Below are 27,461 nucleotides of genomic sequence, written 5' to 3'. Positions count from 1 at the left end.
GACTAGTCAGAATGAAACCGTAGATATCTGAAACTGTAATTACAACTAGTCATAATTCAGTTGCAGATATCGGCAATGTGAATAGCTGATATCTACAACTGAATTGTAGATATCTGTAATGACAAACCCCATACACTTGAATGGCAAAATACATTTGAATCTTACTAGTCAAAATATAATTACAGATATCTCAAATGTGAGTTTTGATTAGTCAAAATATAATTAAAGATATCTTGAATTTGAGTTTTGACTAGGCAAAATGGTGTTGCAGATATCAGTAATGAATATCCATTGTAGCTCATAAATGTTAAAAGGGCTTTGCCATAGCTTGTCCCTTTAAATGAAGATATGATCACACCCCTGTCTATCTATCACATGTTTCGTCCCGCCCCCTAATGCATAGACTAGACGTGTGGCCAGACCTGGCGACGTCATCTGTTTCCATGCCTCGTGCATTGGCTCCTTCCCCTGTCACTCATAAGTCCAACATGGAGGACTCTGTAATGCAGCAAAGCCTGTGATCGGGGTGCAGAAGGGAACGGGAATAAAACAAGACAAGCTCACAGGTAACGAGACATGTCCATATGTCCTACATGATGGGATCCATAGCGATGTACCAAGTATTACACGGGTTGATATGTACAGATAGTATACTAGTATAACCTTGCTTAGCTGTCATATAGTTCAGTTGGATGCAGCAGTGAGCAGAGCTAGCCAGCCATGCTAACATAGCTACTGGAGGGGATCTGATGCAGCAGACATGGGCAATAACATCAGCAGACACCAACATGTGTGAATATGATAAAATGTGATCAAAATATGATCAATGTCGATGATCAATGGGATGATTTCTGATGGATTATGTCACCTAGGTCCTCTAGCTAGCCACCCCAGAGCCAGCCAGCCAGCCAGCCAGACAGACAGACAGACATCTAAGCTAGCTTATGTTATTTATGTTGGTTTGATCAACACTCTCTAGTGTTGAAGTGTGTGTGTGTGTGTGTGTGTGTGTGTGTGTGTGTGTGTGTGTGTGCACTGTGTGTGTGTGTGTGTGTGTGTGTGTGTGTGTGCACTGTGTGTGTGTGTGTGTGTGTGTGTGTATATCATCTGGTGCGAATAACATCCTGTGTGTGGCATAACTGGTGGTTGGCTCAGTACTACTGTAACAGATTGTTTCCATGATATCAAAATGCACTGTTAGTATTTATGTCCTTTAGAATTGTACATGTATGTGGACATAAATAAAGCATTTAAAATGTGTGTGTGTGTGTGTGTGTGTGTGTGTGTGTGTGTGTGTGTGTGTGTGTCTCTAGGGTTGGAGGAGAGCAGAGAGGAAGATGCCTTCTCCATCCTTCACCCTGGACGCCCAGCCCAGGTTCCACGACAAATGGCTGAAGATCGACCTGCAGGTGAGTTGACTGTCAGCACTGGACCTCTTCTTCTTCTTCTTCTTCTTCTGTTGGGTTTAACGGCAGCCTGCATCCTTCGCGTTGCACACAACAGTGGACCTCCACAGCGTGAGAATATAATATTGTCAAATGAAATAGTGATGAGAGTGTTTGCTCCTCTGCCATATTGACACTGGACCACATCTACATTATTTGTGGCATATGTACTGCATAACTTGATGTATATGCTTGCATAGAGTTCATGGAAAAATGTCATAACTAACTGACATAGAATCCAGGCGGATGGTCTGATGTTTGATGAGGACAGTTACAGTATAGTAACTGGCTTAAGGATGGCAGTTGAGGCAATGCGTTTCCCCCAGATGGTTAACCCCTGCCCTAACCCTAACCGACACAGTAGATTTGGTTTCCTCAAGCCTGAGACGTGACAATGGCCAACTGTCAACTGCCAGCAAATGTCTCTTTATTGACATAATTTGTATATGAAATCAATGTAAATAGCTCCATATATACACTTGATGACTCTCCCGCTGATGGTTTGACAAGCCTCTCTTCTGGTTTCAATAAAACATCTGTACCACAAGAGACATGGCATGGATGATGGGTTTGTAATGTGGGGGTCTGAATGAAGATGGCTTGACTGTCAACGTGTAAGTTAGCCTAATATTATTAGTCGATGAAACTAGTTTAGTTTGGTTTGTGAGAAAAAATACTGTAAGTTGTCTGTTTACCAACACAAGTGTGTGTGTGTGTGTGTGTGTGTATATGTGTGTGTGTGTGTGTCTCTGTCTCTGTCTCTCTCTCTCTCTCTCTCTCTCTCTCTCTCTCTCTCTCTCTCTCTGTCTGTGTGTGTCTGTGTGTGTCTGTTTACTTTTAGTCATTTGATCTAATATTGCTCAAGAATTCTGATAAATGCTTGTTGCCATAATTAGACTTGCTGTGTGCTGCTCACACTCTCAATGGTGTCTAGTTAAAGTTGTCCTACTCCATATCATATACAGGTGTTGCATGGCTGGTGTCATGTTTAATTGACCATGTTATTGACATTTGAAACCTGAATCTTTGAAATGTTGTTGTTGCCTCGTCCAATTTTCACTAGTGCTTGCATTACTTTATGAAGCAATGTGGAGAGCATGAACAAGTGAACATTTGTTTGTTCATTGACAAAAGAACTCCCGAGGCAAAGTGACTATTCGAGTGAAAGTATTTCTATACTTGTTGTCACAATACAGGCTATTCAGTTTATTCCTGTAGTTGTTATTTACAAAGGGAGTTATCTACATCTATAGACCCACAGCCAATCTCATCTCAGTTTCACAGACTAAACTATAGCCTACTTTATTTGTGATATGGGGCGGCTGTGGTGCAGGAGGTGGAGTCTAATGTCTAATGATCACAAGGTTGGCAGATCGGCGGTTCGAGTCGAGCCCCGGCTGGCCACATGTCGAAGTGTCCTTGGGCAAGACACTGAACCCCAAAATTGCTCCCAGTGAGCGGGCCGGCCGGCGCCTTGCATGGCAGCTTGCCGCCATTGGTGTGTGAATGTGTGTGTGTGAAGCCGATCTCATCTCAGTTTCACAGACTAAACTATAGCCTACTTTGTTTGTGATATGAACAGGAGCTGAATGTTGTTCTCTGTGTGGTATGAGGAGGATGACAGTGTTTTCTCTTGTCTCTTTAACCTTTTTTAGAGGCCCAGTGGGTAATAATAATATAATAATAAAAACGTTATTTGTATAGTGCTTTTCCTGCAAACGTTGCAGCTCAAAGTGCTTTAATCATTATATAATCTTAATTGAATTACTTAGTCATTTAAAGGCAATATTAAAAAGATGGGTTTTTAGTCTTGACTTGAACATATTTGCTGAGGTTGCATCTCTATAGACTTTCCTGTGTGATTGAGGCCTTATTATAGGTCAGAGGTCACCTCTGATCCACCTCTCAACAAGACAGCTTTCAAACCTGCCACTTGTCCTTTATGAATGAATGAATGAATGAATGAATGGTCTTTATTGTCATTGCTACAGTACAGGTACCAAACAACGAAATTTAGGAGGGGTTTTTAATCAGTGGCAGCATTAAAGGCTTGAGTCTAATGTGGTTATTTAAAATACATTGAGCCTGAAATATAAGCTAGCAGTCAGAGTCACTTTGAGTGAATCTCTTTTGCTGTTGACATTTTGTGTGTTTCTCTTTAAAACGTTTCGCAAGGACGTGATGCAATTTGAGTCGGCGCCTCTCAGATGTAGGATGTTGTCTGAGCTCTGGTTGCTTATTGTACCTATGAATGTGTATGATCTAGGGATGCTCCGATCTGGATTTTTGGGGCCGATACCGATCACCGATTTTTTTCCTCAAGATCAACCGATACCGATACCGATTTTTTTTTTACTACATAACTGTAGGCCTACTGACTGGATAGCCTACATATTTTTTGCTTTTTAGACAAAAGTTTTGATCCATTAGGCACCAAGCAAACGCAGACCCATTTTTATGGCATAGTAAAGGTCTGGCCTATCACCCAGTTAGGGCCTGAAGCCCAAGTCAGTCGATATGGCTGTATAAAAGACATCATAAACGTGGCCTTCATGGTTTACATACTGTTACGTCCTCCTATGTTTTCTGTTCAGTTATCTGTCTTCCCCAGGAAAAAAAAAAAAAAAAAATCGGTTTTTGCGATCGGCCATTTTTGCCGATCACCGATCGAGTCATTTGGAGTGAAATCGGCCGATTTAAATCGGTGGCCGATAAATCGGAGCATCCCTAGTATGATCATGTTGATTTCTTTTTCCCCAAATGCAGCGAGCGTTCTCTCCAGAGGGACTGAGTGAGATGTGGAATGAGATGGTGAAGGATGAAGAAATAGACTTTAATGGAGACGAATCTGCTCACACAGGTAAGGACCAGCTAGGACCCATCTACCCCTCAGACCTCTCACTCCCTGCTAGAGACCAGCACCCATCTACCCCTAAGACCTCTCACTCCCTGCTAGAGACCAACACCCATCTACCCCTAAGGCCTCTCACTCCCTGCTAGAGACCAGGGCGTGGATTCAAACACAATATCGTGATGTTAGAATTATAAGGTTCTATCTCCATTTTTGTCAAAATTGAGTTTTTTTACATACGGTAATCTGATCCATTAGGTGTTTATTAATGCCTGTGTGGTGTTATTTTTAAAATGTTGACATTTTTTAGTTAGTAATTAATAAAATACAAAGGTTCCATCTCACAAAACATAATGGAATGTAAAAACGTTGACGCTCAATATCTCTGAACTGCCCTAAACGGAGATAGAACCTTATCATTCTAAACGGAGATAGAACCTTATCATTCTAAGATCACAATCTGCCGTAGCAATATTCACAGTGTGTCTTTGTTTATTAACGACTGCTGACACCCCCCTTCTGAAAACAGGAGGCATCTACATGTGAGGACAGTCTGTCTAGTAGTAGTAGTAGTACGTATTAGGTTGTGTTTGTATTTGATCATGTGACAAAGAGCTACTGTTTTAATGTAAACATTGTAGGGTGATTTCTATTCCACAATTGTGTGAATTCGGCAAAAAAAGTCACTCTTAGAAAATACATTATTTCACATGATGTTTCTTTAACATTTGAAAGAACCGTTGTAGTTGGCAGAGGGATATTCAGATGAGCACATACATACATTTTCATTCATTATTATTTTCCTCCCTGAAGTCTGAGTGAAGGACTCACACATAGGGCTTACACACCGGCAGTTCCGAACGCCGGTTCGCGTTCGCGTGCCGAAACCTCCGAACGTTGGCGCTGTCTGGCGAACGATACACTGGTATGAACGCGGGCTCGTTCGCCAGACAGCGGCAACGTTCGGAGGTTTCGGCACGCGAACGCGAACCGGCGTTCAGAACTGCCGGTGTGAAAGAGGCCACAGTGACGGTTCTGAAAGTGAAAGTTGTTCTGGTCCCAATGTCTCATGTCTGTCCTCTCTGTAGAAGACTGCACTGATTGCTTTGGGACTCAGAAGAAGGATGAGTCTAACGATAAAGAGAAGAAGGAGGAGGAGGAGGCATCGACGTCTGTCCATCATTCCATCATTGAGACGTGGGACTGGGGGCGGCAGCCAGGTGAGTCGGTGTTCAATTTATTCTGCGGCCAATTAAAGCTGAGAGTCATTTAGCTGAAAGATGGTGAGAAGTGTTTCTGCTGATCTGAGACACAACGTCGATGGCTAGAATGACGTCATAAGCACAAGGCCCACGTCTGAAAGGCAACGGTCGATACTTAGAGGAATCATACCGATCCTAAAACACACTTCAGCAAAGTTGAAGCTCTCCTCTTGTCCTTGTTTCACTTTTTTTCCCCCATATTTTCCTTTTTATTGCGATAGAGACAGTAGAGATTTTGACAGGAAGGATGGGTGAGAGAGAGAGAGAGAGAGAGAGAGAGAGAGAGAGAAGGGATGACATGCAGGATATGTCCGCGGCCGGAATCGAACCGGGAACCCTGCGGTTACATGGTCAACACTTAACCCGCTACGCTACCTAAGCGCCCCTTGTTTCACATTTTTGAAAACAGAATGGTGCTACGCATCAATTCTGGAATACTCTGAAATCGGACTATAGGCGGTGTTATGTTTTTATAGTTCATCACGTCTAGAGCTGAACTGACAACACTGTGGCTATCTATTTTCGTACCTCGGTCTGTAAACAATCACAGAGGTTTTCCTGTAATGTGAAAGTCAGCGCTGGCATCAGTTAGGTTTCGCCACGTCTAAATACGTCTGAGATCCAGGAATCCCAACTGTTTCAACACACAGTTCGTCCTCTCCTCACTATCACGTTGGCCTCCGCTCCCCGCTGGTGTTTGTGTGCTCTCTCTCTCTTGGCACGTGAGGTGTAGTAGGACTCGGATCGCTCTGCTAACTGTCTGCACGCCAGTTATTTTTACCCATCCACAGTCTAGTGGTAATCTAGGCAGCCCCCCCCCCCCCCCATCCCCCCCCAACCTACCCTTTTCAATACTGCGTAGTCGTGTCTGTCACAGTGTTTACAGACGGGGCTAGGAGGGGCTGTGTGTGATGGGCTGCTGGCTGTGAGAGATAAGCCTGTGGAGGTGGGATGGGGTGGGGGGGTGGGGGTAGGAGGCCCCCAGGCAGACAGGCTGGGTCTGACTGATTGTAGGCTAGTCTGCTGGTCTGCTACTGGGCTAAAGGCTCCTTGCGTATGTGAGACATCTACTGAGACATCTACTGCCCCCCCAGCACTGCGTCTCCTGACGACACACGCTTTTCCCCTCTACTGTGTCCCCTAAAAACCTCTATTGCCCCCCTTGTACTGTTTCTCTGTTTCTCCAGTGTCTATATATAAAAACAACCTACAACCTAGGTTTAGAAGAAGGTGATAGAAGAAGGTGTTTTCCTTGGCCCCGGGCCTGAGCTGGATTACTCTTCTGTATGCGAAGTTCACTGTGTGGTGGTCGCACTGCAGATGGAAGTAGAGAGGGGATCATTGGGATTGCTTTTATACTTCAGTGCTCTATATCTATTTAAGGCTCACATTTCAATGATTGTATATCCTACTTCCTGTTCTCCAGCCACAGGCCACCAACCCTGTGTGTTCTATCTAAACGCATGGCAACGAACACATTGGTGTGTGAATGGGTGAATGAGAGGCCGTTGTAAAGCGCTTTGGATAAAGGCGCTATATAAGTGCAGTCCATTTACCATTTTAATCAAAGAAAAACAGATAGCCAGATACATTGCGTTAGATCATGAGGTCCATACAAAACTGTCTGGATAGCCTAGGGCAGCTGAGTGTAGAGCAAAGACTGCTGAACTCCAGGCCACAGTATGGAAAGTTAGCCCACCCAGTCTGGCTTACATAAAGCTTAAGTGGATTTCAGATCTGCTATTTTGGCCTATCTTGTGTTCTTCACAGGGCCGCCATACAGGGAGAGGCTCACGCCTTTTATGCTGAGCGAGAGAAGGGTTGAGAATGTTGGGAATGTCGGGAGTACTTTTACAACAATAAAAAAAAACTCAAAACAACTCTTTAAAAGGCTTTATATACAATTATGTTATCATAAGCAGTTCATGGCACAATTCCCTTGATTTACATTTGAGTAAATCTGATATATAAACGTGTCTAATGATCGCAAGGTCGGCAGATCGGCGGTTCGAGCCCCGGCTGGCCACATGTCGACACACGTGTCCTTGGGCAAGACACTGAACCCCAACATTGCTCCCAGTGAGCGGGCCGGCCGGCGCCTTGCATGGCAGCTTGCCTACCTCGCCATTGGTGTGTGAATGTGTGTGTGAATGGGTGAATGAGAGGCCGTTGTAAAGCGCTTTGGAGCTGCAAAAAAGGCGCTATATAAGTACAGTCCATTGTAGGTAACATAGACACGGCTGTTCTAGTGTCGACTGTCACTTAGATCCAACTGTCACTTTCAAATCAACCTCAAGATTCCTGTATATACCCTGAGTAGGTAACATAGACACGGCTGTTCTAGTGTCAACTGTCACTTAGATCCAACTGTCACTTAGATCCAACTGTCACTTTCAAATTAACCTCAAGATTCCTGTATATACCCTGATTTTACCGTTGACCATGTGTGCTTGTGCAGATGAGACGGAGCTGAAGGACTGTCTGATGGTCCTGGTGGACGACCAGCAGAAGCTCTCCGCTCAGACGGCCAAGAGCACCCTGTCCGCCCTGCGTCTGCGCCAGCGGCTGGTCATCCTGGAGCGCTACCTCATCTCCCTGAGCATGTGCATGCTGGAGGAGAAGTACAAGGTGTGCTGGAAGAGCCCCCCCACCGGTCCCCCGCTGGTCGCCGTCGACAACAAGAGGTACAGGAAGGGCAGCGTCTAATCTGAAGCCTTATAATGTGCTGTTTCTCCTCACTGCGTTGGCTTGATATTTCGTGATCTTAGAATGATAAGGTTCTATCTCCGTTTAGAATGATAAGGTTCTATCTCCGTTTAGAATGATAAGGTTCTATCTCCGTTTAGAATGATAAGGTTCTATCTCCGTTTAGAATGATAAGGTTCTATCTCCGTTTAGAATGATAAGGTTCTATCTCCGTTTAGAATGATAAGGTTCTATCTCCGTTTAGAATGATAAGGTTCTATCTCCGTTTAGGGCAGTTCAGAGATATTGAGCGTCAAAGTTTTTACATTCCATTATGTTTTGTGAGATGGAACCTTTGTATTTGATTAATTACTAACTAAAAAAATGTCAACATTTAAAAAAATAACACCACACAGGCATTAATAAACACCTAATGGATCAGATTATGTAAACAACTCAATTTTGACAAAAACTGAGATAGAACCTTATAATTCTAACATCACGATTTGTCATATCTTCCTATCAACCCTATTTGTGATGCAGTGTTTGTTGTGTGTAAAGTAAAGCGTGTGCGTCTGTGTGTGTCCCCCCCCCCCCCTCAGCCCTCGGCCAGTCAGTAAAGGAGTGGAGGGTCTGGCCAGGGTGGGCTCCAGGGCTGCTCTCTCCTTCGCTTTCGCCTTCCTGCGCCGAGCCTGGAGGTCAGGTAAGACACGCCCAGGAGGGTTCAGTCTTGACAACTTTTACTTTACTTTTATTTATTTGTATAGCACTTATTAAGACAGCAGTCACTTAAAAGTGCTTCACAGTACATTTGGTAGAATATTGCATAACACAGCAAATAAACCAGCCAGCGTAATTCATAAAAAAGTAAACAAGCACTTCACACAAGCAATAAAACAAATGATAAAATGATCAAATTAACGAATGATAAAATGAAAAAATCAATGCACATATCAGAAGTAAAAAGAGAAGACAACTTATAAAAACGCCATCCTATATAAGTGGGTTTTTAAACGTTTTTTTAAAAAGTGGTACAGACCCAGCTAACCTGACAGTGAGGGGGAGGCGATTCCATAATATTGGAGCTACAACAGTAAAAGCAACAAGCAAAAGACAACAAGCAAAAGACAACAGTCTCTCAGCATCACCGGTGACCTCATATTTAATCAGGGGCTATTCTCAGGGGTGCTGTGTGTGATGGAACGTTAACGTCAGAGTCACAGTTAACATTATGAGTCAGAGGAGCTGGTTAGCGTTGGCAGTGGCACCCTGTTGACACAGTTATGAAACTAGACTGAGCAGCTGTTCACAACATGTTCCGGGTAGACACCATGCTGACTCTGGGATCGTAGCTTTCTGACTCCCTACCTGTCTGAGTGAGTGATTGGCTCATGATGATGGGGAGGTGCTACTGGGCACTGCCAACCAAGACACTCTAAGGGACAGGTGTCAGGCAAACTGTTTTTCTTTTGTTTCCTTGGCATGGAACTTTAACAAATTAACTGGTGTTCAAGCAAGATCAGTGAGATTGAGATTGGATATGTCTTAATAGTCTGGATGCTGTTTAGTATGTGGGTGTTATTAAAGGTGAAATATGACTGACAGTAGAAAGTCGTGAGCTTAGAATGATAAGGTTCTATCTCCGTTTAGGGCAGTTCAGAGATATTGAGCGTCAATGTTTTTACATTCCATTATGTTTTGTGAGATGGAACCTTTGTATTTTATTAATTACTAACTAAAAAATGTCAACATTTTAAAAATAACACCACACAGGCATTAATAAACACCTAATGGATCAGATTATGTAAAAAACTAAATTTTGACCAAAAATGAAGATAGAACCTTATAATTCTAACGTCACAAAGTGTCTGTTCCTTGTGCTTCCTGGTTTGGAATGTGGAGATGCTCCATTTCTTCTGCATGCTGATGTGATGCTGAGTGCAGTCGCGTCCCCGGGGACCTGGGGGGAACAAAGCGCTTGTCTCTGCTCTCTCAGCCGCCCTGTAACATGAGCAGCAGCACACACACACACACACACACACACACACACACACACACACACACACACACACACACACACACACACACACACACACACACACACACACAGCTGAGCCAGAGGCCCGCATCCACAGTCTGGCGTCACTGCTAGCTAGTCTAGAGGACACAGAGGGCCACTTCCTACATCAGGGCTGATACCGTTGCGCGTCAAGGCCAAATTCGGAATGTTTCGACCCATTTTGAGTCTCTCTGAGTTAAGCCACCTTATGAACTGCAGAATGTAAACAAACTACTGGGCATATCAGCCCAATAGAGCTCTCAGGTCTTCTGCTAGCATATCAGCCCAATAGAGCTCTCAGGTCTTCTGCTAGCATATCAGCCCAATAGAGCTCTCAGGTCTTCTGCTAGCATATCAGCCCAATAGAGCTCTCAGGTCTTCTGACGCTGGTTTTCTCTGTGTACCACATGTTCAAAAGAAGAGATTTGGTGAGGCTGCATTCTCATTTTATGCACCCAGATTGTGTCTCACTGCCAGTTTACATTAGGGATGCAACCTCAGCAAATATGTTCAAGTCAAGACTAAAAACCCATCTTTTTAATATTGCCTTTAAATGACTAAATAATTAAATTAAGATTATAAAAACCCATCCTTTTAATATTGCATTTAAATTACAAAATAATTAAGATAATAAAGATTATATAATGATTAAAGCACTTTGAGCTGCAACGTTTGCAGGAAAAGCGCTATACAAATAAAGTTATTATTATTATTACTATGGGACGTGATTAGGCAGCTCAGCTGTGGACATTGGGACTAGACTCGAAGCGCCGGGCTTTGAACTCTAGCTGGCTGCTAGTAAGCCTTGGCACACACTGGCCCCACTGTCGAAAAGTGGCTACTGAAACTTTTATTTTTATTTTTATTTAACCTTTATTTAACCAGGCAGGGCCAATAAGAACAAATTCTTATTTACATTGGCGGTCTGGCAAAAGACAAAAGCCTCTTGGGGGGGGGGGGAGGGGCTGAAAAGAAATCAGGTTATATGTTAAAAACAAAGAACACACACGACAGACAGCGGCACACATCCAACATTCCAGCACAGTTAAAAGAGTAAAAACATACGTACATCTCCACACCTCCTCCACATCAAGTTTAAGGGACAGCATCACACATCTACATAAACCCGCACAACATTAAGCACAGCAAAAAGCACACTAACAGCATTAGAGAATTAGCAATACATACAGTATGCAAATTTGGACTGACACAGATTAACACACATTTAACTCCTTTGCTTCATTTAGCATGCCAAGCACCTCTCTGTGAAATGACACGGCACTTTAACGTCAAGTCCTCTTTATATATCGTTACAGGGCAACATGTTATTCGCGGTAGCATAAACATTTAGCATTGAACCTTGAAATGTGGATTGTAGGGTTGAATTGTGAATGTAGGGTTAGGGTTAGGGTTAAGGTTAGGGGTAGGGTTAGGGGTAGGGTTAGGGGTAGGGTTAGACATGCCAGCATGTACCAAGTCACCCTAGCACCTAACCCTAACCCTAGTTTTCCCATATGTACCGTAACATAGACATACTGTACCTGAACCCTGAGACCGATGCTTCCTGCATGACTCATCACTAGTTTGTTTGTTTATTTTATTTTGTGACATCCTCGTGATGCTGTGATGAAGGTGATGACGCGGACCTGTGCAGCGAGCTTCTCCAAGAGTCTCTGGACGCCTTGCGCGCCCTCCCAGAAGCCACTCTGTTCGACGAGGGAACGGTGTCCTCCGTGTGGCTGGAGGTGGTGGAGAGAGCCACCAAGTTCCTCAGGTCAGTCAGTCACTGGCTGCTGTGTTCCTATTGGCTGTCAGCACTGACCTCAGATCAACTGGAAACGTGTTCTAACCGCCACAACCTCCTCCTAAAATAAAACCAACTCTTTTATATTTAAACAGGCCCTCAAAACCCACCTCTTCAAGCTCGCCTTCACCAGTTAACCCTCTCCCCCTCCCCCTCCCCTTCCCATGTGTCCCCAGCACTACCTCAACTAGGCCCCTATACTTTCTTCTATTTACCTTTTTGTTTCTTTTTATTATTACTACTCGATCTTTTCAGTTTGTAAAGCATCTTTGAGTGTCTAGAAAAGCGCTATATAAGTCTAATGTATTATTATTATTATTATATGTATTATTATTAATATATGTATTATTATTATTATTAATATTCATATATTTATTATTATTAATATTAATATATTTATTATTATTATTATATGTATTATTATTATTATATTTATTATTATGATTATGATTATGATTATTATTATATGTCATCGTCTCTGTTGTGTCTGGTGTTGGACAGTGACGTACACGGGAGTGCGAGTGCCAAAGGCAACATTCCCCTGCAGGACCAGCACCTGGCCCTGGCCATCCTGCTGGAGCTGGCGGTCCAGAGAGGCACGCTGAGGTACCGTATGACTCACACACACACAGGCTGGCCAAACCTCGACACCACACCCAGGGGTGCAAACTTGTCACCTTTCTGCTAAATTAGCTGTTTTTAATCACAAATAGGTCATCCATGATCCTCCTCCTCCTCCTCCTCCTCCTCCTCCTCCCCTCCTCCTCCTCCTCCTCCCCCTCCACCTCCTCCTCCTCCTCCCCCTTCTCCTCCCCCTCCTCCTCCCCCTCCACCTCCTCCTCCTCCTCCTCCTCCCCCTCCCCCTCCTCCTCCTCCTCCACCTCCTCCACCTCCTCCTCCACCTCCTCCTCCTCCTCCCCCTCCTCCTCCTCCTCCTCCTCCTCCTCCTCCTCCTCAGTCAGCTGCTGTCTGCTGTGTTGTTGCTGCTCCGACTGTGGGACAGCGGTACGAGGGAGATGGACAACGAACGCTCCACCCAGGGCACCTCTGCCCCCCTGCTCCCACTGCTGCAGCGCCTCCACAACATCCACAGCAGCAAGAAGGAGGCCAGCCCCGAGGAGGAGCAGGAGGCGGAGGTGAGGAGAGGGGGATGAGGAGGGTGAGGAGGGGGAGGAGGAGGAGGGGGAGGGGGAGGTGAGGAGAGGGGGATGAGGGGGAGGGGGAGAAGGGGGAGGAGGAGGGGGAGGAGGAGGAGGCGCAGGTGAGGAGAGGGGGATGAGGGGGAGGAGGAGGGGGAGAAGGGGGGGGAGAAGGGGGAGGAGGAGGGGGAGGAGGGGGAGGAGGAGGAGGGAGAGGAAGGAGGAGAGGGGGAGGAGGGGGAGTGGGAGGAGGAGGAGGAGGGGGAGGGGGAGGAGGGGGAGGAGGCGGAGAGGGGGATGAGGAGGAGGCGCAGGTGAGGAGAGGGGGATGAGGAGGAGGAGGAGGAGGAGGAGGAGGCGAACCCTGCTCCTCTGTGGCTCAGTTTGGTAGAGCACGGCGCTAACAACGCTTAGGTTGTGGGTTCGGTTCCCGCCGGGACCGTATATACTGAGATGTATGCACTCGTTGCAACGTAAGTCGCTTTGGATAATTGTTGACATTTATACAACAGTTAGTTCCGACCAAGTAATTTGATTGGACAAGAGGCATTCCATGAGTGCTGATATACAGTATAACAGCACTGGGACTTTTAACTATAGTTATCACTCCGAAATGACCGTTAATACAAAGTAGCTAGCCTGCAGATGTTTGTGTTCAGGTTACTAGGCAACAGTCCAGTTGCGGAACTATTTTTTGTTGACGGAGCCAAAATACATGATTAAATAAACAAACAAATCATAATCTGTTGTCACTTATTACAGGATCTTTGCTCTCCTGTCGTTCTCAGTTGAGTGATATCAAAGTTATGTGTTGTGGTTCTCACAGATCCTCACGTCGCCTCTGAGTCCAAACGAGAGTTTCCTGCGCTACCTGACCCTGCCCCAGGACAACGAGCTGGCCATCGACCTGCGGCAGACGGCTGTGGTGGTCATGGCTCACCTGGACCGCCTGGCAGCCCCCTGCAGCCCCCCGCGGTGCAGCTCGCCTACCTCACACAAGGTACCTAACTGCCCCTCCTGAGACACCTACTACCCCCCAGCACTGCGTCTCCTGAGACATCCACTACCCCCCAGCACTGCGTCTCCTGAGACATCTACTAACCCCCAGCACTGTGTCTCCTGTGACATCCACTACCCCCCAGCACTGCATCTCCTGAGACATCTACTACCCCCCAGCACTGTGTCTCCTGAGACATCTACTACCCCCCAGCACTGTGTCTCCTGAGACATCTACTACCCCCCAGCACTGTGTCTCCTGAGACATTCACTACCCCCCAGCACTGTGTCTCCTGAAACATCTACAAACCCCCAGCACTGTGTCTCCGGAGACATCTACTACCCCCCAGCACTGCGTCTCCTGAGACACCCGCTTTCCCCTTTACTGTGTCCCCTATGACTTCTACTGCCCCCCTTGTACTGTTTCTCTGTTCTCCAGTGTCTATATATATTTAAAGAATGGTTGACTTTGTGTTGAGGTGGCGAAATGTGTTGCATTTGAAACCTGAGCTAGAACTGGAGCTTTAGAAACAGGACTGATGCTGTTACTAATTGCCTCTCTCTTATCTCTCTGCGTTCTGTTGGAGGACCATGGCACTTCGCAGGTAAATTATGACTTCCTCCTTCAGTGTTTTGCTGTTCTTCTGTTCTCTTTGATGAAGCGTTCCTCCAGCCTCCATTTTACCAACGCCGGAAGACTTAGTCTCTCCAAATGGCTCTACTGTCTGTCTCACATCTAAAATAAAGCAGTTATGCCAGAAGGGATTTGCCCTTGTCTGTTGCATAGAGAACATATTGCTCAGGAGACCTCGTTTTGCACATTTGTGCCTTTGTAAGCATGCATGCCAAGCTATGAATAGCATCTATTGAAACCGTTGGCTGTGCTTTTGTGTCTCAAGATAGGATCAGGAAGTCTTTTTTTTCCTAAATCAGGCAGCACAGACACACGTGCACATTTGTGAAAACACTAATGACAAGGGAAAATAATCAGTTGAAAATAATATTGTATATAATGTCTAGTCGGCCTAGTTAGTTAATGAGAGCCTATTGCTATACTGCTCTGATACATTTGCTTGTAGACTATTATTATTATTATTTTTTTTTAGACATCTGGCCACAGGGACAACAGTTGAAAAGTAGCCATTTGGCTAACACTGACTCATTTACCAACTGGTTTATTAATGTGTACTGTCCCTGGTAAACAAATAAACAAACACAGACAGACAGACAGACAGACAGACAGACAGACAGACAGACAGACAAACAAACGGCCACATGAACCCATTTCCTGTTCCTTCCCCAGGGAACTCTCCAGGAGGTGATTGGCTGGGGCCTGCTGGGCTGGAAGGACTACGCCAACGTCAACGGCCCCGTCCCCTGCAAGGCCCTGTCCAACCTGGGGGTCACGCAGGTGGTCTGCTCCGAGAAGGGCTTCCTCATCCTGGCCAGCAGCGGCGCCGTTTACACCCAAAACTACAAGAGCACCACTCTGGTAAGCAGCGCTGCATCTGTTCAGTCTGCTGCAGCATCTCAGCTACTGCTCTTAACACTAGAAGAGCCGTGAAGGGTCACAGTGACCCTTATAACGATGAATTGAGAATCAAGGACCCCAATTGAAATAAGCCAGTGGCTTTCTTGGGTTTTTATCCTGTTAGTTGACCTTGTATGTAATATGTACTTTCATGTACCTACTTCTGCAAATCTTCTAATAAAGTTTTCAATCAATCAATCAAAACCCCTGGGAGTAAAAAAATAACTTCTATCTTTGCACTCGATCAAATGTCAGGACCCTCCTTTCATGACTTGTCCTAGATATGTGCTTTCTACCACCCCAGTATCCTTCCATCTTCAAAATCACTTCAGGATAAGATAGTATAAAGCTGTTTTGCAGTTTTCTGTGTAGGAGGCAGGCTAAAAAACAGAAGCGCCCTCTAGTGATCTCTGTGTGTAAATAGCAGATTTACATTCTAAAAAGAAAGGGGGTCTATTTGACCCCCAAGGCGGCTCTACTAGTAGGTAAAATCGGCACGGCTGTTGTAGTGTTTAAGAGCTAGTTAGGCCTCTATGATACTGTGCTGTTGATCAGGACCTTGTCCTAATGTCCTCTCTCCTGTCCTCTCTCTCCTGTCCTCTCTCTCTCCTGTCCTCTCTCTCCTGTCCTCTCTCTCCTGTCCTCTCTCTCTCCTGTCCTCTCTCTCCTGTCCTCTCTCTCCTGTCCTCTCTCTCTCCTGTCCTCTCTCTCCTGTCCTCTCTCTCCTGTCCTCTCTCTCCTGTCCTCTCTCTCTCCTGTCCTCTCTCTCCTGTCCTCTCTCTCCTGTCCTCTCTCTCCTGTCCTCTCTCTCCTGTCCTCTCTCTCTCCTGTCCTCTCTCTCTCCTCTCCTCTCTCTCCTGTCTTCTCTCTCTCCTGTCCTCTCTCTCTCCTGTCCTCTCTCTCCTGTCCTCTCTCTCCTGTCCTCTCTCTCCTGTCCTCTCTCTCCTGTCTTCTCTCTCCTGTCCTCTCTCTCTCCTGTCCTCTCTCTCTCCTGTCCTCTCTCTCTCTCCTGTCCTCTCTCTCCTGTCCTCTCTCTCTCTCCTGTCCTCTCTCTCTCCTGTCCTCTCTCTCTCCTGTCCTCTCTCTCCTGTCCTCTCTCTCTCCTCTCCTCTCTCTCCTGTCCTCTCTCTCTCCTCTCCTCTCTCTCCTGTCCTCTCTCTCCTGTCCTCTCTCTCCTGTCCTCTCTCTCCTGTCCTCTCTCTCTCCTGTCCTCTCTCTCTCCTGTCCTCTCTCTCTCCTGTCCTCTCTCTCTCTCCTGTCCTCTCTCTCTCCTGTCCTCTCTCCTCTCTCCTGTCCTCTCTCTCCTGTCCTCTCTCCTCTCTCCTGTCCTCTCTCTCCTGTCCTCTCTCTCCTGTCCTCTCTCTCCTGTCCTCTCTCTCCTGTCCCCTCTCTCTCCTGTCCTCTCTCTCTCCTGTCCTCTCTCTCCTGTCCTCTCTCTCCTGTCCTCTCTCTCTCCTGTCCTCTCTCTCTCTCCTGTCCTTTCTCTCTCCTGTCCTCTCTCTCCTGTCCTCTCTCTCCTGTCCTCTCTCTCTCTCCTGTCCTCTCTCTCCTGTCCTCTCTCTCCTGTCCTCTCTCTCCTGTCCTCTCTCTCCTGTCCTCTCTCTCTCCTGTCCTCTCTCTCTCCTGTCCTCTCTCTCTCCTGTCCTCTCTCTCCTGTCCCCTCTCTCTCCTGTCCTCTCTCTCCTGTCCTCTCTCTCTCTCTCCTCTCTCCTGTCCTCTCTCTCCTGTCCTCTCTCTCCTCTCCTCTCTCCTGTCTTCTCTCCTGTCCTCTCTCTCTCCTGTCCTGTCTCTCCTGTCCTCTCTCTCCTGTCCTCTCTCTCTCCTGTCCTCTCTCCTGTCCTGTCCTCTCTCTCCTGTCTCTCCTGTCCTCTCTCTCCTCTCCTCTCTCCTGTCCTCTCTCTCCTCTCCAGTCTCCCATGCTGGTCCACGCCCTGACCTCCAGGAAGATAGTGAAGCTGGCGTCTCATCCAGACGGGCAGCACTACCTGGCCCTGTCGGCCAACGGGGAGGTGTTCTCCTGGGGGTGTGGCGACGGAGGCCGCCTCGGCCACGGGGACACCACGTAAGTTACTACAGTGGTGTAGTCTACGTGATACGCAGCACTACGCCGTATACCCACTAGGAAAGGCCAAGGTCTAAAAAAGGTCTAAAAAGGTCTTAAATCAGACTTGTTGAACCTTGTAGGAACCCTGTATAATACAAAAGGAGGCCGTGACTTTGGAGACAGTTCGTGAGTTTAGAAGGTTCTATCTCTGTTTAGGGCAGTTCAGAGATATTGAGCGTCAACGTTTTTACATTCCATTATGTTTTGTGAGATGGAACCTTTGTATTTTATTAATTACTAACTAAAAAATGTCAACATTTAAAAAATAACACCACACAGGCATTAATAAACACCTAATGGATCAGATTATGTAAAAAACTAAATTTTGACCAAAATTGCAGATAGAACCTTATAATTCTAACGTCACGAGTTAGCTAGTTGATGAATGAGCCTGTCTGTCCCCCTCTGCCCCCCCCTCAGGTACCTGGAGGAGCCGGCGGTGATCACGGCCTTCACCGGGAAGCAGACAGGAAAGCACGTGGTGCACGTGGCGTGCGGGAGCACCTACAGCGCCGCCATCACCGCCGACGGGGAGCTGTACACCTGGGGGAGGGGCAACTACGGCCGCCTGGGCCACGGTACGCCCCACATGACAGACTTCACCTCCCCTCACATTCAACTGTTGTTGTTGTTGTTGTTACTCCCCATCTTCCGTCGTAGACTGAAGACCTCCATCTCATCAGGTTACACCTTAACTGCTCCTCCTGAGACTTCTTCTGCCCCCCAGCACTGAGTCTCCTGAAGACTTTCCTGAAGGCTTTCCCCCTCTACTGTGTCCCTAAAAACTTCTATTGACCCCCTTGTACTGTTTCTCTGTTTCTCCAGTGTCTATATAAAAAAAAATATATATATATAAAAATAAATAAAAAATAAACAACATCCTTGGTTTAGAAGAAGGTGATAGAAGAAGGTTTTTCCTTCTATCAATGGCCCCGGGCCTGAGCTGGATTACTCTTCCTGCTACGACTGGTGGATTGATGATTCACTTGCTTAGTCAAATGTGTCGATTGTAAGTCGCTTTGGAATAAGGCGTCTGCTAATGCCAACATTTTAAAGAAAATCGAATGTAAATGTTACTGAACTGAAGGCGTTGTCTCTCCTCTCCCCTGTGGTCCCAGGCTCCAGCGAGGACCAGACCACGCCCATGCTGGTGACGGCGCTGAAGGGCTTGAAGGTGCTGGATGTGTCGTGTGGGAGTGGAGACGCCCAGACCCTGGCCGTGACAGAGAACGGTGAGAGGACTGTTCAGGGATGGCACGTCCTTTATCGGACGACACCGATCCAGTCATTCGTTCGGAGCACACTTATTATTTTATTTTATAATCAGTATTTTATTGAGTTTTTCAATAAACACATTTCTTGACTTATACAACTTTTGTATAAAATGGTAACAATATCACAGAATAAGTCTTGCTGTGATCAAACAGAAATATTACAGAGAAAAGGACAAAATATAACATAATAGAAATAAATAAAAAAGCTTGAGAGAAAAAAAAAAAAGATTACATTCATCACTCATCCAATTTGTCAACTTCAGTCTTACTACCGACTAGCAATATATCCCAAGTAGCCTCCCCATTGTGCTGTGTATTGTTCAGTTCTGTCCATAGAACTGAAGGACATTTGTTCGTATGATGCCACCTTAAGCCATTCCTGGAAAGACTGGAGCACACTGATTGATTTTATAGCTGTCAGATGGATGGTGAATTTGAACCCGGTGCTCTATAATGACAAGTGATCAGAGTCTCGCATCAGTTCTTCACCTTTCCTTATTGTAGCGGTAGCTGCTTTGTTGGGGGGGGGCGGCTGTGGTGCAGGAGGTAGAGCCGCCGTCTAATGATCGCAAGGTTGGCAGATCGGCGGTTCGAGTCGAGCCCCGGCTGGCCACATGTCGAAGTGTCCTTGGGCAAGGTCCTAGGTTCTGGGCCCTGGACAGTCTGGACGGATTGATGGCAGCTGCTGGACTGAAAAAAATCAGTTGTAGTGCTGAGGCACAAATATGTACATTTCAAGCCTGCAAACTGCGACACTTTAAATAAATGTGCAATAACACTATTGTGCAATATGACAACCCTAGTCGTCTATCTGTACAGTATAGTACAGTGGATTGTGTACATAGCCTTTATTTATGTAAACCAGCTCCTTCCCTTCTTGTGATTTTTTTAAAAAGTATATATTTTTTTTCTTTTCTTTCCTAACACCAGGGGAGCCACCCCTCCTAAATTTCGTTGTTTGGTACCTGTACTGTAGCAATGACAATAAAGACCATTCATTCATTCATTCATTCAAGACACTGAACCCCAAAATTGCTCCCAGTGAGCGGGCCGGCCGGCGCCTTGCATGGTAGCTTGCCGCCATTGGTGTGTGAATGTGTGTGTGAATGGGTGAATGAGAGGCCGTTGTAAAGCGCTTTGGAGCAGCTTTTAGAGCGGCGTTATATAAGTGCAGTCCGTTTACCATTTTACCATTTGTTCACCATCTTCTTATCATCCTCCTCTGATGGCGAAAAGAACAGCTAAACAAGCCCTCCTCTGGTGTCTCTCTCTCTCCCTCTGTCTCTCTCTCTCTCCCTCCTCTGATGTCTCTCTCTCTCTCTGTCTGTCTCTCCCTCCTCCTCTCTCTCTCTGTCTCTCTCTCTCTCTCCCTCCTCCTCTCTCTCTCTCTCTCTCTCTCTCTCCCTCTCTCTCTCTCTCTCTCTCTCTCTCTCTCTCTCTCTCTCTCTCTCTCTCTCTCTCTCTCTCTCTCTCTCTTTCTCTGTTCCAGGCCAGGTGTGGTCCTGGGGGGACGGCGACTACGGGAAGCTGGGCCGCGGCGGCAGCGACGGCTGCAAGGCACCCAAGGTGGTGGAGAAGCTGCAGGATCTGGACATCATGCGCGTGTGCTGCGGCAGCCAGTTCTCCGTGGCGCTGACCAAGGACGGCCAGGTGTACACCTGGGGGAAGGGCGACAACCAGCGCCTGGGCCACGGCACGGACGAGCACGTGCGCTACCCCAAGCTGCTGCACAGTCCCTTCATCAAGGGTCAGTCCCCCAAGTCTAAAATCCAGCAATCCGATTTATAAGGCCTAAAACTAGATCCTATGGGGCGCTTAGGTGGCGTAACGGGTTAAGCGCTGACCATGCAGTGTTTCCCCTAGCATTGCCTTGGGGGGGCGAGCCGCCCCCCCAACGGAACCCCCCGCCCCCCCAAGAAAGAGGAACTATTACAGACGTAGACACCAAACATCTGACAAGTAGGCTAAAATATCCGCTTTTTAAAAAATGCACCCAACCCGAATCTAGCGAGTGGCAAGCCCATGGGCTCGTTGGTAACATTAGTCCGCCAGTAGTCTCGCATAGCCAAACCTATCTCTCCACACTTCGCTTCGCGCTGGACACACTCGCACACTCGTGTACAAGATTGTGCGCGAATGTGTGCGCGCGACGCGAGAGAGTTTTTGCAGGGTGAGATGTCTGCAGATTAAAGTAAGCAAGTTGAAACGTTAGCAAATATAATTTCTGAGTGTTCTAACAGAGCAAGTTGGTTCAAATTGGTCGTTATTATTATGACTAGAAAGTGTCTGATTATAGTTTCATGGTATGTAAAATAGTGTAAAAAAACTAGCAAGCTAACTAGCTAGTTCAGAGGTGATTAGATGAGCTAGTCTGCTGCACACATTCCAGCTAAAGAGCTAACTGGATGCACTTTATTATTTTACTTAAAGTAGATATACTATCTTTCTTATTCTGCTAGAATTGGGCTTCATGGTAATACCATAATGGCATATTTACAGTACATGGACAGTGGATTGAAGCATTGGAAATGTCTGTTTTTTTTTGTTGGACATTTTTTTTTCAGGTGAGAGAGTAAAGTCAAAATGACATTATCTGACTGCATTGCCCACAGCAATCCAATATTCAATTATAATTATGTTATACATTGATATGGATCAATTTATACCTCTTATTAGATTATAAATACTCTGGTTGTTATGTTTGCCTTTTGGTTGACAGCAAAAGAGAGAGAGGAGGATAGAGAGGGAGAGAAGGAGAGAGAGCAGGATGGTGCACCAGAGAGAGAGAGAGAGCAAGAACCAGGTGAGAAAGTGGACAGGTAGTCAAGACCACATAAGTAAGTAGCCTTGAGAACCGATGGTTCTCCAGCCTAATGGCCCATAGGGCAGGAGCCTGTTTCAGTAGCGTGAGGCGGCTTAATGTAAGTTAGTACACCCCTGGACATGACGCTGGTATGTCGCAGGGTCTTACCCCCTGGGGGGGGGGGTGTCCATGCCACGGTCCATGCCACCCCCCCAAGGCAGCAAACCTAGGGGAAACACTGCCATGTAACCGCAGGGTCCCCGGTTCGATTCCGGCCAGGGACATATCCTGCATGTCATCCCTCCTCTCTCTCTCACCCACCCTTCCTGTCTAAATCTTCACTGTATCTGTCAAATAAAATGAAAAATATGAGTGGGACTGCCCCACTCAGAAAATAAATAAATAAAAATAAATAAATAATAATAATTAGATCCTACAAGGAAATCAGTCCGACCACATCTATTTACCTGGAAATTAATCAAGCTGGAACCCAAAAAATGCCAATTCGCTTCCTTTTTTGTCTGTATGGCAGTGAAATCCCTAATTTCATCACCTCGAGGATGACAAAAAGCTATCATATGGTGTCGCGCAAGGTCTAAAATTCTATTCAAAGAGGTCTAAAAAAGGTCTTAAATTTGACATGTTGAAACTTGTAGGAACCCTGTCATACGTCATGTCACTATCCCTCTTAATACTACAACAGCCGTGCCTATTTTACCTACTAGTAGAGCCGCCTTGGGGGTCAAATAGACCCCCGTTTTAGAATGTAAATCTGCTATTTACACACAGAGATCACTAGAGGGCGCTTCATTTTTTTTAGCCTGCCTCCTCCTACACAGAAAAAATGCAAAATAGCTTTATACTATCTTATCCTGAAGTGATTTTAAGGATACTGGGTGGTAGAACGCACATATCTAGGACAAGTCATGAAAGGAGGGTCCTGAAATTTGATCGAGTGCAAAGATAGATTTTTTTGTTGTTGTTACTCACAAGGGTCACCGTGACCCCTCACGGCTCTTCTAGTGTTGAAAGGAGCAGGGGAGCTGAATGACTCATCACCTCTCTCTCTCTCTCTCTCTCTCTCTCTCTCTCTCTCCTCTCTCTCTCCTCCCTCCTCTCTCTCCTCTCTCTCTCCTCTCTCTCTCTGCCTTTCCTCTCTCTCCCTCCCCTCTCTCTCCTCTCTCTCTCCTCCCTCCTCTCTCCTCTCTCCTCTCTCCTCTCTCTCTCTGCCTTTCCTCTCTCTCCCTCCCCTCTCTCCCTCCCCTCTCTCTCCTCTCTCTCTCTCTCTCTCTCCTCTCTCTCCTCTCTCCTCTCTCTCTCCCTCCCTTCTCTCCCTCTCCTCTCTCCTCTCCCCTCTCCCCTCTCCCCTCTCCCCTCTCTCCTCTCTCCTCTCTCCTCTCTCCTCTCTCCTCTCTCTCTCTCTCCTCTCTCTCTCTCCCCCTCTCTCTCTCCCTCCCTCTCTCTCCCCCTCTCTCTCTCCCTCCCCCTCCCTCTTTCTCTCTCTCTCTCTCTCTCTCTCTCTCTCTCTCTCTCTCTCCTAAATCCCTAATTTCTGCCTCTCCTCTCTCCCTCCCCTCTCTCTCTCTCTCTCCCCCCCTCTCCTCTCTCTCTCTCCTCTCTCCCTCCCCCTGCCTCTCCTCTCTCCCTCCCCTCCCTCTCTCACCTCTCCTCTCTCTCTCTCACCTCTCCCCTCCCTCCCTCCCTCCCTCTCCTCTCTCCCTCCCCAGGGAAGAAGGTGGTGGACATGGCGGTGGGCTCCACACACTGCCTGGCGCTGACTGACGCGGGCGAGGTGTACAGCTGGGGCAGCAACGACAAGCTGCAGCACTTTGACACGCTGTTCTCCATCAAGAAGCTGCCCCAGGCCCTGCCGGGGCTCAACGCCAAACACATCGTGGGCATCTCCTGTGGCCCGGGACAGGTGAGGACCAGGGGTGCTGACTTGTCACCTTTCTGCTAAATTAGCCGTTTTTATCTCAAAATATTGGGGGGGGGGGTTGTCTCATCCAAGTCACATGATGTGCGAGCTAACTTATCTCCCTGTCTGCTAAACTCTGCTGCTGGTGAGATAACTTTTAGCTTCAGGGAGCTAGGTACAATTCCAAACAGCGTAGAGAACACAGTCACGGTAAACTGTTTTCTAAGTAATTCTGCAGGTGTTAAGGTCAGGGCTGCCGCTACTTACACACGTATCATTGTTAGACCACCGTTAGTGCTAGCGGTATCTATTTAACACCATTAGTGCTAGCGCTATCCCCCCCCCCTAAGGTTAGCCACAAAAAAAATGGGTCACCTTTTTGGGCCATCACCAGTTTGCACCCCTGAAATGACATGACTTCAATAAGTGACCCTGTAATCTACGGGGGGTCCAATTCTAGTGTGGGATGGCTAACCCCCAGTGTCTGTGTGCAGACGACTGACATCTAACACACCCTCGCTTCCTTTATTTGATAGCAATACATCTGTCCTTGTTCTGATCGGGGTACCTAACACAGGGTTCCCGCGCTGGTCTTAAAAAGCCTTTAAGTCTAAAATCCAGCAATCCAATTCACAAAGCCTAAAAAGGTCTCAAATTTCAGTTATTCTGTCTAAAAATTAGGTGCTAGGTCTTTAAAAATGAGACCCTGCAAGGAAATCAGTCTGACCACATCTATTTACGCGGAACTTAATCAAGCTGGAACCCCAAAAAGAGGTCTAAAAAAAAGTCTTAAATTTGACTTGTTGGGGGAACCCTGCTAACACACCTGTCTCGTCTGCAGAGTTTCGCCTGGTCGTCGTGCTCTGAGTGGTCTGTGGGGCAGCGCGTGCCCTTCGTGGTGGACGTCTGCCCCGCCACCTTCGAGCAGCTGGACCTGCTCCTGCGGCAGGTGAGCGAGGGGATGGACGGCAGCTCTGATTGGCCGCCTCCGCAGGAGAAGGAGTGCATGGTGGTCGCCACGCTCAACCTGCTCAGGCTCCAGGTAAGGACAGGACACACTACGTGAGCTTAGAATGATAAGGTTCTATCTCCGTTTAGAATGATAAGGTTCTATCTCCGTTTAGAATGATAAGGTTCTATCTCCGTTTAGAATGATAAGGTTCTATCTCCGTTTAGAATGATAAGGTTCTATCTCCGTTTAGAATGATAAGGTTCTATCTCCGTTTAGAATGATAAGGTTCTATCTCCGTTTAGAATGATAAGGTTCTATCTCCGTTTAGAATGATAAGGTTCTATCTCCGTTTAGAATGATAAGGTTCTATCTCCGTTTAGAATGATAAGGTTCTATCTCCGTTTAGAATGATAAGGCTCTATCTCCGTTTAGAATGATAAGGTTCTATCTCCGTTTAGAATGATAAGGTTCTATCTCCGTTTAGAATGATAAGGTTCTATCTCCGTTTAGAATGATAAGGTTCTATCTCCGTTTAGAATGATAAGGTTCTATCTCCGTTTAGGGCAGTTCAGAGATATTGAGGGTCAAAGTTTTTACATTCCATTATGTTCTGTGAGATGGAACCTTTGTATTTGATGAATTACTAACTCAAATATGTTAACATTTAAAAAATAACACCACACAGGCATTAATAAACACCTAATGAATCAGATTATGTAAAAAAACTAAATTTTGACCAAAATGGAGATAGAACCTTATAATTCTAACCTCACGACTTGTTTCTCTCTTCTCCCAGCTCCACGCCGCCATCAGTAACCAGGTGGACCCTGAGGAGCTGGGTCTGGGCCTGGGCAGCGGCCTGCTCAACAACCTGAAGCAGACGGTGGTGGTCCTGGCCAGCAACGCCGGGGTGCTCAACACGGTGCAGGCCGCCGCCCAGGCCGTCCTGCAGAGCGGCTGGTCGGTGCTGCTGCCCACAGCAGAGGAGAGGGCCAGGGCTCTGTCCTCATTGCTACCCAACACAGGTGAGACTGGCCAACATTCACATTTACATTTTTGGCATTTAGCAGACGCCTTCTTCCAAAGCGACTTACAATCAATACATTTGACTAAGCAAGTGAATCATCAATCCACCAGTCGTAGCAGGAAGAGTAATCCAGCTCAGGCCCGGGGCCATTGATAGAAGGAAACGTTTTTTATTTTTATTTTTTTATATCTACATAGACACTGGAGAACAGAGAAACAGTACAAGGGGGGCAGTAGAAGTCATAGGGGACACAGTAGAGGGGAAAAGCGGGTGTCTTCAGGAGATGCAGTGCTGGGGGGCAGTAGATGTCTCAGGAGGAGCAGTTAAGGTGTAACCTGAAGAGACTGGCCAACACAGAGCACTAAACGAGTTGTATTTGTATATGTAGTTGCCATTTGGGTAATTAGTACTGCTGCTATGTCAAATAAACAGGAAATAAAGCTTCTAGAGAAAGAACAAGTCTGTTTCCCTGGTAACATAGACACGGTTGTTCTAGTGTCAACTGTCACTTAGATCCAACTGTCACTTAGATCCAACTGTCACTTAGATCCAACTGTCACTTTCAAATGAACCTCAAGATTCCTGTATATACCCTGGTTCCTCAGCGCCTGGTAACGAGATGAGCATCAGCCCCGGGCGGAGGTTCATGATCGACCTGCTGGTCAGCAGCCTGATGGCCGACGGAGGCCTGGAGTCGGCTCTGAACGCAGCCATCACCGCCGAGATCCAGGTCAGTGGTAGTCACACACACACACACACACACACACACACACACACACACACACACACACACACAGCCATCACCGCTGAGATCCAGGTCAGTGGAGTCTCACACTACAGTAGTAGTCACACACTCTCACACACACACACACACACACACACACACACACACACACACATACAGACACACGCACACACACACAGCCCTGCTCTGATCACACACACACACACACACACTCACACACACTCACACACACTCACACACACTCACACACACACACACACACACACACACACACACACACACACACACACACACACTCACACACAGCCCTGCTCTGATCGCCACTTGGACCCTCTTGGATAGCCAGTCTGCTATCCGCGCAGTCTACGCATGGGTCATGTGACCCGCTCCCAGCCTTCTCATTTATTCATGCCCGGCACACTTCTCTGTCTGTCTGTCTGTCTGCTCCAGTTCAACATGCAGCCAGACGTGACAGTAAGAGAGGAATCTCTGTAGAGGGTTAGGGTGAAGTGATCCTCTAAGCTGGGTTCTCAATGGTAGTGGGACTATCACATGGATTTGCCGTTCTGTAGCCATGTTTTGAGGGCATCTCAAAGGCATCCATATCCCCCTTTTCTCCTTTTTAAGTGGTCCTTACACTAAACTAAAGTTTTTCAGACAACACAACATCTTGACAGGTTAGCTCCCAACAATGAATGAATGAATGGTCTTTATGGTCTTTATTGTCATTGATATAGTACAGGTACCAAACAACGAAATTTGGGAGGGGGGGCTCCCCTGGTGCTAGGAAAGAAAAAAAAAACTAAAAACAAGAAGGGAAAAGAGCTGGTTTACATAAGTAAAGGCTATATACACTATCCACTATA

At 46.6% G+C, this 27,461-nt stretch overlaps 1 protein-coding gene across 1 annotated transcript in view; it reads left to right on the top strand.

The window, feature by feature from the left end:
- Window positions 1-490: 490 nt before the first annotated feature.
- The window catches only part of herc2 (HECT and RLD domain containing E3 ubiquitin protein ligase 2), a 102,147-nt gene continuing 75,176 nt past the window's right edge, over window positions 491-27,461 (top strand). Inside the window, exons 1-19 of the mRNA XM_080535446.1 lie at window positions 491-566; window positions 1,314-1,409; window positions 4,212-4,305; window positions 5,385-5,516; window positions 8,017-8,242; window positions 8,846-8,946; window positions 11,935-12,097; window positions 12,608-12,712; window positions 13,065-13,242; window positions 14,072-14,245; window positions 15,545-15,733; window positions 17,683-17,834; window positions 18,297-18,454; window positions 18,995-19,108; window positions 20,640-20,897; window positions 23,681-23,874; window positions 24,713-24,913; window positions 25,620-25,848; window positions 26,456-26,580. Of these exons, the coding sequence (XP_080391572.1) occupies window positions 1,338-1,409; window positions 4,212-4,305; window positions 5,385-5,516; window positions 8,017-8,242; window positions 8,846-8,946; window positions 11,935-12,097; window positions 12,608-12,712; window positions 13,065-13,242; window positions 14,072-14,245; window positions 15,545-15,733; window positions 17,683-17,834; window positions 18,297-18,454; window positions 18,995-19,108; window positions 20,640-20,897; window positions 23,681-23,874; window positions 24,713-24,913; window positions 25,620-25,848; window positions 26,456-26,580 (2,865 nt within the window). The 5' untranslated portion in view covers window positions 491-566; window positions 1,314-1,337. The remainder of the gene's footprint in view (window positions 567-1,313; window positions 1,410-4,211; window positions 4,306-5,384; window positions 5,517-8,016; window positions 8,243-8,845; window positions 8,947-11,934; window positions 12,098-12,607; window positions 12,713-13,064; window positions 13,243-14,071; window positions 14,246-15,544; window positions 15,734-17,682; window positions 17,835-18,296; window positions 18,455-18,994; window positions 19,109-20,639; window positions 20,898-23,680; window positions 23,875-24,712; window positions 24,914-25,619; window positions 25,849-26,455; window positions 26,581-27,461) is intronic.

Source organism: Nansenia antarctica (assembly GCF_963989245.1).
Source record: "Nansenia antarctica genome assembly, chromosome: 7".
Taxonomy (NCBI): Eukaryota; Metazoa; Chordata; class Actinopteri; order Argentiniformes; family Microstomatidae; genus Nansenia; species Nansenia antarctica.
This window is presented reverse-complemented; position numbering and strand designations above follow the sequence as displayed.